The 13,253-nt window shown below is 41.2% G+C and overlaps 1 protein-coding gene across 1 annotated transcript; it reads left to right on the top strand.

The window, feature by feature from the left end:
* Positions 1-1,423: 1,423 nt before the first annotated feature.
* LOC102235359 (trypsin I-P1-like) lies at positions 1,424-12,389 on the top strand. Its single transcript, XM_023349675.1, has 6 exons — positions 1,424-1,577; positions 5,072-5,092; positions 9,662-9,833; positions 10,114-10,382; positions 11,152-11,282; positions 11,363-12,389. Exons 1-6 carry the CDS (start codon positions 1,520-1,522, stop codon positions 11,627-11,629), a joined length of 918 nt encoding a protein of 305 aa, XP_023205443.1. The 5' UTR covers positions 1,424-1,519; the 3' UTR covers positions 11,630-12,389.
* The last annotated feature ends 864 nt before the right edge of the window (positions 12,390-13,253 follow it).

Raw genomic sequence — 13,253 nt, 5'->3', positions numbered from 1 at the left:
ACCGGGCCGTGGAAGAATTAATTAAATACTTCCGTCTCGGCGCGCAACACCCCGTCCCCTCGGAAGTCTTGACCGGTCCGCGGTACTAAAGAGGTTGGGGACCACTGGTCATCATGACTGTTGATGGAGGGATCAGCCATGAACTGCAGTCTGATCAGTGATCAATGATCAGACCGATGACTGTCTGATCAACGAAGTAAAGGCAGACGGAGCAGAACTTCTGTCTCTCCTTCCTGTCCTCCACCTTCCCCAATGGAGCTTCACATTCACTGATTTATTTATGGCTTCAGATGATGTCACAGCTTCAGATGATGTCACAGCTTCAGATGATGTCACTGTGAGCTACCTTTAGACTCTAGATTGTTTGTGAACACAGCTGCACCTGGACTCACCTTTCCGCGATGACGTTCAGCTTCTGTTGGTCGGCAGCCTGACCTCTGAAACCCAGAAGCTCAGGTATCTGACCTTTGACCCGCAGCTCGATGCTCATGTGTGACGCCATCAGTGGCTTCAGAAAGCAGTGAGAAAATCTGTTGAGTTTTGATGATTTCAAGTTTTTTTCATTAAAACCATTTAATGTTAAATGTGTGTATAACTGGTGAGTCAGTGAAGAGTAATAATGAGGAACAACCAGGAGAACCATTTACAACCAGATCTACGGACCAGAAGCATCTGGATCACTGGATCACCTGGATCATCTGGATCACTGGATCTCTGGTTTCATTCACTTCAATCTAACTTGTAATTTTCTGCTGCATCTTTGTCTGCGTATAAAACCAGCAGGGGGCGCTGTGTGATCTGCATCTGCTTCCTGAACATTCTCTAATAAATCAAATAAAAATACATCAATGGATGAAATAAAAAACAAACAAATAAATAAAAATGAATAAAATCAATCAATCAATCAAATCTTATTTGTATAGCACATTTCAGCAGCAAGGCATTTCAAAGTGCTTTACATCATTACAAACACAGAAACACAAAGTAACATAGAATCAATCATCAAAACACAGCATTAAGTCAAGTTCCATCAATAAATTAGTAATTGATTACATTTCAAATACAATCCTAACCAGGTGGGTTTTTAGTTGAGATTTAAAGGAAGTCAGTGTTTCAGCTGTTTTACAGTTTTCTGGAAGTTTGTTCCAAATTTGTGGTGCATAGATGCTGAAAGCTGCTTCTCCTCGTTTGGTTCTGGTTCTGGGGATGCAGAGCAGAACCTGAGAGGTCTTATAATAATACTGATATATAATATAATAATACATACAGTATATATGTATATAATAATACATTAAAGAAATAACATTTGCCAGTGTGGGAGCATTTTTATGTCTGGAGGCGTTTGTTGTGTTTGCAGTGAGGGTGTGTATGAGGGTGTGTGTGTGTCTGTGTGTGTGTGTCTGTGTGTCTCTGTGTGTATGAGGGTGTGTGGTGTTGCTCCATCAGCAGTTGGGTCGGTTCAGAGCAGCATTTCTTCATCTTCTCCTTTTGAGAGCAGAAGCTCCAGAGTCTCTTCGTGATGAAGGTCGGGTTGTCTTCCTCCAGAGTCCTGCTGCTGCTGACCCTCTGGGCTGCAGGTGAGTCTCACCTTTGTGACGGTTCAGAGCAGAAACCTTTAAATCGCTCTTGTTCCTGCTGAGTTTCTGACATCATTCTGGATTTATCAGAACATTTAAACAGCAGCTGTTAAAAAATAACAAAATTAAGTTTGATGAATGATAATCTAAAAACTCAGCATTAAGCAGTTTAAATAAAGGTTAGTATAATTGTTCTATATTATATTATACTATATTATAGTATAACACTAAAACTTATGTTGGTATATTTTTTACTTCTGTCTCTCAGAAAGTATTAATCCTTAATAAATCTTGATCCAGGGACATTTTGACGTGTAATCAATGTATCAGAATAAAAAGTTCAAATGTTTGCTTTGAGGTTTAAATGTTCCTGTTCGACATTTAGTAAAGTCAGAAAGGTTTTGGTTCCACCTTTTCTTTTACCTTTTTGCAAAAGCAGAGCTTCATGTTGGAGATTATTGGGTTTATATTCTTACATACAGATGGGAAACTTTTCCTGTCGCTTTTTTTATTATATCTTTGTTTGCTGTATTTGTAAAAACATAATACGGTATGTCTAAAAATGTTACAGTTGTCTTGTGATGTAAATATGTTGATACAGTCCAGGTTCACTTTTTATCAGTGCGCTGCAAGACATGACAAGCGAACCTAAAAGTCTAATTATTATCACAATAAACTGTTAAAATGACAAAATCAACTTTAATATGCTACATTCGCTAACCAGCTCATTTTAAACTCCTCAAATCAGAGATTCAGGAAGAATTTATCTGATGATGGCAGAGTTTAAAAATTAACGACTTTAATGGATTTAAAAGCACGTTAAGCAAAAACCAAAAGTTTAATTTTCAAACTTGAACTCAGGATTATTCCAAGCAGGAATCCTTCAGCGTTCAAAAGTTAATCTGAGAATGAAGGTTGGCGTCAGACACTGAGGTCCCAGCAGTCAGAACCGGACCCACCAGACCCACCGGACCCAGGAGGGTTTCAGCTACCAGTGGAGCACAGTTAGCGGTTAGCCAGCCGGTTAGCGGTTAGCCAGCCAGTTTCCACTGCGTTTGCTTAAAGCAGTTCAGAAACCAGAATTACTTTCTACATAACAACAGAGGACACTAACATATTGGAAGCAACAGGTGCAAGTAATTTAAATATAGGAAGTAGAAATAAAAACTAAATGCTTAATGTGGTTCAGTATTTGGCAGCGGTTTGCTAAAAGGACGCTTCCTCTATCATAACATTGATAACTGTTGTACTTTCTTTTCTACAAACCTTCACTCTTCACCGTGAGACAAACCGGCTAAAGAATTCGATTCGAGACGTTAGAAACACCTGGAAAATCTTCCACATTCACAAATAATCCTCCTTTTCTGTCGTTCGCTGAGCCAGAGAGGAAATAACTAGTGAAACTAGGAGGGAGCAGTTTCAACCTCCGTCACACGGTGAGATGATCGCTGTCCTCTGAAGGCCAGCAGTTCCCTGTTCCCTGCTGCTGTTAGCATGTTGTTAGATCCTGAACACTGGGACCATCGAGTCCGAACTAGAGAGAGGGAAACCAGACCGATGTCTTAACTGGGTTTGTTGCTTAAGAGCTGGAAGGTTGTTGGTGGCCCGTTTTAAGGAGCAAAGGTTAAAGGTTACGGGTGGGGATGATTCTTGGCATAGTTTGTGTCTTTCTCACACTGCTGATTCCGGGTCAGGAGGTTTGAACACCAACTGGTTTGTCCATTGTTCCTGGATCAGACGGGTTCAGGAGGAGTCGCACCGCAGGCCAGCGATGATCCGAACGGTTCCGGACTCGCCTTTAGATTCTTTTCCTGAAGTTGGCCGTCACTGCTTCACTGTTTGTGTCTGAACCACTGGACCCACATGGACCCGGTTCTTCCCTCAGAGCCGTGGACCCGAGGCCTTTAGTGGCTCCAAAGACGCCACGGCCCCGACTCCGTGGTCAGGTCGGGTTGGTTGCAGCAGGTGTTGACCCTCAGTCAGACTGTTGACCTTTGGGTCACTGACAAGCGGCCGGGCCGAGCCGGGCCGGGCCGGGCCGTCAGCGGCCCTTCCCTCCATTCAGCTCAGTGTTGATGATGTCAACGCCTTTCTAATAATAACATGTTTTAATCCTGAGGTGTGAAAGGCTGGAAAACTTTAATTGGTCCATTAGGGGGATTGTTCTGAACCTGAAAGCCTCCAGGCTTTGTCCTTCTTGTGAACTTTGACCTTGTTGGCTCAGTAAAAAGAGAACAAAGCAAAGAAATAAAACAAAATGCTTCCCAAACACACAAACCCAAACTGGTCCCAGTTCTTCTGAGTCCAGTTTTTAAACTGTTGTTTCTTTACCAGGATTCCTCACAGATTATTATTAAAATAACTTTTTATATTATTTTATTTTCTGTCAGATAATGTGCAGAATGAGGAGAACCAGCCAGTTGTCGTTATCATGCGATGTTGGACCTGAACATGTTTGAATTCTTCTCTGCGCTTCGTCTGCCGGTGACAGAGTGGATTCTGGGAAATCTTGATCCAAGACGGTTTAGATGCAAAAATACCTGAAACTCCAAACAATGAGTTAGAGTCAACAATAAACTTCTCAGAAAACAGAGTCTGCCTTCAAGCTGAAACCAGCCCAACCAGTTGAACCTTGTGATCCCTGCCCCACACCAACATGGACGCTTCCAGCTTCATTCAGCAGAGTCCAAACCTGAAAGTCGGGCATTTAAACAAGTCAGAGCGAAACTGAGGGCATTTAAACTCAAAGCTCCGATTTCCAAACTACATTAAAGCTTTGATTTTATTCATGTATTCATTATTGCTCACAAGGATTTAAATTCAGGATCGTCTGTTCCCACATTTCTAATAATATGTTTTAATCTCGGGTCCCTGGATGAATTTCTAACAGTTTAAGGTTCAAATTTAATCTTTTCTTCACCAAACTGTCATGTGATGCACAGAGACCAAAAAGCAACAAAAACCAGTTTGATAAAAAAAAAAAGTAAATTTAGAGAAAATCTCATTGAGGGAGAGAAAAGGGAGGAGACGAGCTCACCGGTTTCTGAGCAACGGGAAACAGGAGGAACCAGGACTGAAGAAAAACGTCATGAAACTCAAACATGAACAGAAATAAAACACAATGGAACCGGCAAAGATCTGATAAAATAGATAACCGGTTTTTATTTAGAGGAAATGAACACCAGTCGTTTCAACTGGAGCCCAGTAAAACAGCCTGAATGTTTCCAGTTCTTCCTTTTCGATTCACATTTTATTCACTGAAATTAATAAATGACAGTCAAACCAACGAACCTTCTCATTTCTCTACTATCTAAAATTAATCTAAATTATGCTGCATGTCGAGGCGCAGCTGACATCATCATCACCTTTTCCTGTCTACCTGCAATTTAAATAAGTTGAATTCCTGCTTTGTTCTTGAAAATTCCCCGGCCGCGCCCGGAGGAAGAAGCCGTCGGGTCGGAACCGCAACTGATTATCTGCTTTCTCTCCCACAGGAAGCAACGCGCAGCTTAGTGGTGAGTCCTCGTCTCATTCCTTCTGAAATGTGAATTTGTTAGGGAAATGACACAGTGTTGTAGTTATTGTGAAGAACTGAACTGAACAGTTCTTCTTGTTATGAAGAACTGAACTGAACAGTTCTTCTTATTGTGAAGAACTGAACTGAACAGTTCTTCTTATTATGAAGAACTGAACTGAACAGTTCTTCTTGTTATGAAGAACTGAACTGAACAGTTCTTCTTATTGTGAAGAACTGAACTGAACAGTTCTTCTTATTATGAAGAACTGAACTGAACAGTTCTTCTTGTTATGAAGAACTGAACTGAACAGTTCTTATTATTATGAAGAACTGAACTGAACAGTTCTTCTTGTTATGAAGAACTGAACTGAACAGTTCTTCTTATTATGAAGAACTGAATGAACAGTTCTTCTTGTTATGAAGAACTGAACAGAACAGTTCTTATTATCATGAAAAACTGAACTGAACAGTTCTTATTATGAAGAATTGAACTGAACAGTTCTTCTTATCACGAAGAACTGAACTGAACAGTTCTTATTATTATGAAGAATTGAACTGAACAGTTCTTATTATTATGAAGAATTGAACTGAACAGTTCTTCTTATCACGAAGAACTGAACTGAACAGTTCTTATTATTATGAAGAATTGAACTGAACAGTTCTTATTATCATGAAGAACTGAACTGAACAGTTCTTCTTATTATGAAGAACTGAACTGAACAGTTCTTCTTATGAAGAACTGAACTGAACAGTTCTTCTTATTATGAAGAACTGAACAGAACAGTTCTTATTATTATGAAGAACTGAACAGAACAATTCTTCTTATTATGAAGAACTGAACTGAACAGTTCTTAGTATGAAGAACTGAACTGAACAGTTCTTCTTATGAAGAACTGAAAATCTTCTGAAACAAGAATCCAGATTCCACTTCAAGTCCTGCCTGGTTCCGAATGAAAAACATCGGACCAGAAAAACATGAGCCAAAATCTATTGGACCATCAATTGATGCTACCTCGTTAGACGGTTAGTTTGGGGGAAAAACTGCAATGTTCTTTGCGTTCTGCTGGTTTGCTGCCATGATCCTAACACACCTGAGCAGCTCTGCGCAGCAGCAGATGTAAACCTGGTGTTCTGACAATCAGTGCTACCTTGTCAGATTTTCCTACAGTAGCACGAATAGATGGCTAGGTCTATCTGTCTGTGCTACCCGTCTAAAACTGCTACTGTCATGTTTACAAACTACAGCAGGTTGTTAATGTTAAATATATTGGATAACAATATTTGAGTAACTAAAGTGGAAGCTTAGCAGTTATGGTTAGCTTAGCATCAGAACAATTTCTATCCATGACGAAACCACAAGAAGATCACTTCCTTCATCTGAATATCTACCTGTTTAAAATCAACAGCTGTAGATGTTTGCACTAATCCTTTTATCCTACCTGTTGAAACTATTTTAAATACAGAGATTTGTAAGAATAAAACCGGATCAGGGGAAGCAGGTTTTTATTGGAATTAAATGAAAGACTAATACAGATCAGTGATTCTTTGATCCGTTTCATAGCTTCTGTTATCAGCAGCCACAGTGATGGGATATGATTAATATATCCCATCATCATTTAACTTTTTATTAAGTTTTAGCAAAATTTAATAAAAAAAAGAGTATAATTAAACTAAAATGTTTTAAAGTATAGGGACAAAAAAGCTACAAAACAACGTATTTTATCCTGATTAACAATGACTTGTTTACTGTAACGACTTTGCAGACGGCAAACTAAAACCATTTATAGATAAATTTATAAGCTGCTGTCATGTAAACTAAAAACATGAAGTAATGCAGCAGCTTAATGAAAGCCTGGAATAAAATAAATTAAATAATACTTACTGTAATCTGCGATGAAATAAAACACGAGACAAATCTTCCACAGGTAGGATAAGAAATCTGCTGAGTCAGCAGAAGGTGACGTAGCATCGATGTTCGCCTCATCACCACCAGGTAGCACGGATCGATGGGCAGCACAGATAGTTAGAACAGCTGGTCAGGGATGAGTGGGATGAGAGCAGCTGCAACAGAGACTGGATGTAGAAATAAATCGGGTAGAAGTTAGAAAAATGAGTGGCGAAAAAGAGGAATGAAGCAAATTAACGAGATGAAAAACTTTAATCAGGACTGGAGGAATGGCTGAAAGGTAAGGACAGGAGAGGATGAGGATGAGGAGGATGGAGAGGAAGACCTGCAGAGGATTTCGGTTCATTAGTTCAGCAGAACTGGAGATCTCCAGTTTAAAATCAGCTACTGATAGGCCTGTCACTATAACAAATTATGCTGAGCGATTAATTGTCTCAAAAATTATTGCGATAAACAATAATATTGTTTGAAGACCTTTTTACACTGATTTAATGGAAATGACGTAATAATGCATGTGATTTCCTGCCAAAGAAAGATACACTTTAATTTCAAAAGAATATTTAACACTGGACCTGATCAACAAAATAAACAAAACAACCAAAAACAAAAACAAAATGGATTCTCAGTCTCCATTAACAAAAAATGTACTTGATAAAAACTAAACAACATAAAGCCAAAGTGTAAATAAATACTGCATTCAACCAAAAGATTGCAGATTATGAAGTCTGTATATTATGTTGCCCTTCAGTAATAATTAGATTTAAATAGAGAAGATGGGCACATCGACTACCTGATGCAATAATTCACACTACAGGTTTTTTGCTCCTATTTTTCCCCATACAACAATCTTAGATCGTTGGTCTTTCTAAGATTGTGTGGTGTGTTACGGTAGATCGTCGTTGCCGCTCTGATCCAAATCACAGGTTTTCCCCGACTGGGATCTTAACGCAGCCTGTTGAATGTGACAGGCAGCCAATCAGAAAGCGCGGATTCTCCTCAGTGTTTTCTGAGGGGAAATTACGGAGGGGAATCCCAAACAGCTGACACGGCGCAACCTGAAGTCCAGCCTACATTGGAGATGATATGTGGAAACAACATTAATGTTTATTCAACATGCAAAGAATATAGAAATGACAAGAGGAGGAGTTGGAGCGAAATTGCTACTGCAGTTGATAAACCTGGTAACTTTTCAGCTGTTCTTGTTAACGTGACGTAAACAGGTTCTAATGATTTTCATTCAGTCAGGACTTTACGCTGACACTAGCCACATACATTGCAGGTAGATTGTAGTAAAGCATTGATTAAAGCCTGGTTTTAAAATTAGTTCACTGAACTTGTAGCCATTATTTTGTGCCCATTGTTGGACACCACACGGCAGGAACGAACCCGATCGAACCGTTATACCTAGGATTTCTGTCGGCTAATGTTTGGTCTCTGTCAGGTTTTAAAAATGGGCCGACAATCAGCTGGCAGCTCTAAGATCGTGTTGTGTGAGCTGGGCTTTACACTAAGGAAATGAGGTCAGAGGTCAGTGGAGAGCACCGGAGTTGAGCCTTTTTTCATTCGGTGTCATTAGCAGAAAGAGAAAAAGACCGGAAGAGACGATAATGCCGATAATTGAAATGAGGTCGATAGTTTTAATTTATGGTATGATTAATTGATTTACCGACAGGCCTAGTTACTGACATTTTATTTATTATTCCAGGGGTGGAAACACTACTGCTACTGCTAATGCTAATGCTAATGGTTGCAGCTCAAATTCTCAGCTTAGCATGTTAGCGTTCTTGCTAACTTTGAAATGCCCATAAAAAAATTCCAGAAACTTCTGAAACTCATTTCCTTGGCTGCTTTGTAAACTTTCAGCTGAGAAAAGTTCAACATGTGAAGTTTTGCTTAACGACTGTTAAGAATTTCTCAGGTAATTAGCCGTTTATGTCCATGCTCTTATTTTGGAGTTCCATTTCCTCTCCTCATTTTGAGCAAGTGGCAAAAATCCAAGGAATAGAAAAATCATCTTGAACAAACGACAGGGCAGCTAACAATACGCTGCTGAGTAACGCTGACCAACTCACAGCCATGGTTTATCATTATTTATCATTTCTTAATAAAAAATAATGGAGTTTTAATTGTTCTTCATTCATTTATAAATGTCAGTTTCAAACGAAATATTTATTTCCAAATGTAGAGATGCAAATGTAGTTAGCTACATTTGGCTATTTGGTTTGAGCTTAGAGCTAAATATAGACTAAATGTTCAGATATCAAACTAAATATTAAGTTTGAAGCTGAGACATTTATAATTCAATAAATACCACATATAAACGTATTTATATATAAATCATAAAATATGAGCCCCTGTCTCTTCATGTTATAACAGGCTAACTAACCCAGAGAAAACCGTTTCTAAACTGACCGGCTAAACCTGAGTTAGCAAAATCCAACGACTAAAAGTCTGAAACGAACAATCACTTCCTGGAGGCCAAGCCCTGCAGGAAGTGACGTAGAGTAATTTGACCTTGACCTTGGAGGTGAAATGACACTTTGAGTCATTAGCTGCTGCTTTAGCATTAGCTTCTGCTAACTACTGAGTTGGTGTTGCTGGACGTTTAGGTGAGAGCAGCTAACGTTTCCGGTGACCTGATGCTCTGACGTGTCTCTGCAGTTTGCGGCGCCGCGCCGCTCAACACCAGGAGCGACACGCGGATCGTGGGCGGCCAGGAGGCGGCGGCCGGGGCGTGGCCGTGGCAGGCCCGGCTGCACATCCAGGGTGGGCTGTGCGGAGGGTCCCTCATCAACAGCCAGTGGGTTCTCTCTGCCGCGCACTGCTTTAAGAGGTGAGTTCTGTTCATGTGACATCACTTCCTGTTCAGCACCAGGGACAGCTGCTGAACAGGAAGTGAACTAAGTTTTTTTTAATTGAAAATTGTTGGACATACAGAAACACAGATTTACAGACAAAGAACCAGGCGGCCTGCAGACGGGCAGCAGGCTCCGAATCCTGAACTAGTTTTCTTGTTGGGAATATTTGAGTCATAAATGAGAAGTTCTTGGAGGAAGTATCCAGCGTTGGGTTCGGAGTTCGCCCATAAACAAAGTGTCACCTGTTTCTTTCAGCACCAGCACGTCGGGCGTGACCGTTGACCTCGGCCTTCAGAGTCTGACGTCCTCCGCTAACGTGGTGTCCCGCAGCGCGGCGCAGATCATCGTCCATCCGGACTACAACTCCAACACAAATGACAACGACGTGGCCCTGGTGCAGCTGTCCTCCGCCGTCACCTTCACCAACTACGTCCGGCCTGTCTGCCTGGCCGCCGACGGCAGCGTCTTCCCGTCCGGACTGGACTGCTGGGTCACCGGCTGGGGGACCCTCAGCTACGGCGGCAGTAAGATTCACTTCCTGTTGCTTCGCTGAAGGCAACGATGATGCGTAGGAGCAGCCAGGCCCCCTCTGGGGGTCCTGCACGGTTCCGCTCTCTCCCCGGTTCAACACACCCAGGTCAGATGGTCGTTAGCAGGCCTCTGCTGAACTTTGACCTCATAGAGGAAGTTCTGCCACCGGGGAGAGAAGTGATGCCCCGCTTTGGGGCATTAAGGTCTGAGCAGAGAAACAACAAACGGCTAACCGGGCCAGGAGCCAGCAGAGAGGAAACGTACAGCATTTAAACTCACCTGCACAAAGTCAGGGGTCAGGGCGATGCATGTGACAGAGGTCAGGGGTCAGAGGTCAATGTACTGCATGATTTATTCTCTCACATCAGTTGCTTCTGTCAGTAACAGATTTTGTTCTTTAAAAATATCTAAAATAAAAACTGAAAATTTATAACAGCTAAAAGTCGCGGATGGAGAGAACAGTTACAGGAAGTTACGGCCACCGAAACAGGAAGTGGTCTGTTACGGCCACCGAAACAGGAAGTGGTCTACTACGGCCATTGAAACTCTAGAACTTTTTCACAGTGGAGTGAAAAACCCGTCTTTTGTTCTGCTTTAGCGTCACATCTCAGGTGGGATCCTGTTTACCTGTGCGGGTGTTTCCAGGCGTTTCCAGGCGGCCCGTCTGCGGCTCAGCCTGTTCTCCGATGTTTCCTCGGATAGCAGCGATTCCTGAATCGGTAAAACTTTGATCATTGATTGGTCCGTTGTCTCCCCCTGCAGGCATTTCTCAGACGCTGCAGGAAGTGGACGTTCCCATTGTGTCCAACAGCCAGTGCAGCGCCTCCTACAGCACGTTAACAAACAACATGCTGTGTGCCGGTCTGACCAATGGAGGGAAGGACTCCTGCCAGGTGAGTCACCTGTTCCTCCCTCTAAGGGGTTAAAGGTCACGCTGGAAGCTTTCTGACCTGAGGCCGTTCCTGTGGCGCAGGGAGACTCCGGCGGACCTCTGGTCACCAAAAACGGGACGGTGTGGGTCCAGGCCGGCGTGGTGAGCTACGGGAACGGCTGCGCCCAGCCCGGCTATCCCGGAGTTTACGCCCGAATTTCCAACTACCAGACCTGGATCAACAGCCAGGTGAGCGGCGAGCAGCCGGGATACATCAGCTTCCAGGGCGCCGCCGCCGCCGCCGCTCGCCCTCTGGCCGCGTCGCTGCTGGCCGTCCCCACACTCAGCCTCGCTCTGCTCCTGTCCTGAGGTCCAGAACCGGAGATGTGACTGCTGATTATTAACAAAACTGCTATAAACAGAAACAATTCCTTATTTATAGAAGATTCTTAACATTGGGACTCATTAATGTCATAAAAATCATCAAAAATTTGTTTAAAATGTAGGGGACTTATTTCGATTTTCATCAAATAAAATGAATCCAAAGTTTTCATCAAAACTTTAAAACCCCAATTTGATCTTTAAGTAATTAATTTAAATATTTTGTATTTGCAGAGGGTTATGGTGACCTTCACCATATGAAAGTATTCATAATAAGGTTTTAAATATATTTAAAACAATAAGAAACTTTCTTCTCCCTGATCATCAGAACTGAGATTAAAATTAAAGACAGAAAAATTAGATTTTATTACATTTTTACGGTGTACATGATAATAAAGTGTCACATTTAAATGTTATTTTCTGCTTCTTGGCTCCAAACTCAGCAGGATTCAGTCAGAAAAAGGTTTAAAGGTTTTGCTGTTAAATGTTTTGCACAAATTTTACATAATGTAACTGATGAAGTTTTTAGTTTCTGATTATTTTTGTTTGTGTTGGAATTGTTTTTGTTTTTAGACCTTTACTGTGATTTATTATTAAATGAAGAAATTTTCATGTTTGTGTCTTGATAAAAATACTCAGGGATCAGCTTTTCTCTGCTACTATATGAAGTAAATCAATCAAATACATCTAAATATTTTTCTGTTGGACTTTCCGGGTGCCAAGTTCTTAATAAAGGAAACAAATTGTCCCTCTGTTTTTGTGTTTGGATCGTTTATATACCCTTTTTGTTCTGTGCGTGTTGCCGTATTCCCCTCCATGGGAACTGTCCAGGTGTTCGGGTTAGGGCCCCTTACCTGTCCAAGATGTCTGACGTTTGGCTAAAATGGCTGAAATGGAGCAGTTCTGCCACCTGCTGGTGGGAACCGCTCCCTGCATCGGGGCTGTACGATGATGTCCAGAAATGAGGAGAAACGTTTTTGGTTTTTATTCTGCTCTACAAACTTCCAGGTCGATCCGTTCCCAGGTCAGAATCAAATCAAAAGTTTACATCAGATTAAAGGAACCGGATCAGAGCGGCTTGTCTCCAACAGACTTCTGGTCCAGAACCAGAACCAGCCAGAGGATGTGGTTCTCCTCCTCTCCCCGTTTTTCTTAAAAAACTAAAACGACTAAACCTTCATTCCAGATGATCTCTGAAAAAAATCCCTTATATCTAATTTACATTTATTCCTATCTAATTGTCTAATTAAGAAAGGGTGACCATATTTTCATTTGGGAAAACCAGGACACCTTGGAGCGGATCTCTGTTCCCATGCATAGAGATGTCTGTGGTAATCCTACAATAACATGATATTTACAGTTGGTTTATTAAAAATGCTTTTCAGTAAAACTCAACAGCAATAACTCCAATAACAAATGATAATTTTATTCAAAATGTATTTATTAAAAAATGCTTAACAATTCCTGTAATGAATGAAAGAAATAATGTCTCATCTAAACATCCCTCACTTAACAATAAAAGTTAACAATAACTCTCAACTCCCAATAACACATGATACTCAGCCTCAGTAATGAACGAAATAATGTCTGTTCTGTAGGCTATTGGAAAAAA

The sequence above is a fragment of the Xiphophorus maculatus genome, chromosome 16 (genome assembly GCF_002775205.1).
Source record: "Xiphophorus maculatus strain JP 163 A chromosome 16, X_maculatus-5.0-male, whole genome shotgun sequence".
Classification (NCBI taxonomy): Eukaryota; Metazoa; Chordata; class Actinopteri; order Cyprinodontiformes; family Poeciliidae; genus Xiphophorus; species Xiphophorus maculatus.
Note: the sequence above shows the minus strand (reverse complement) of the source record. Positions and strands in the feature narration are given on the sequence as shown.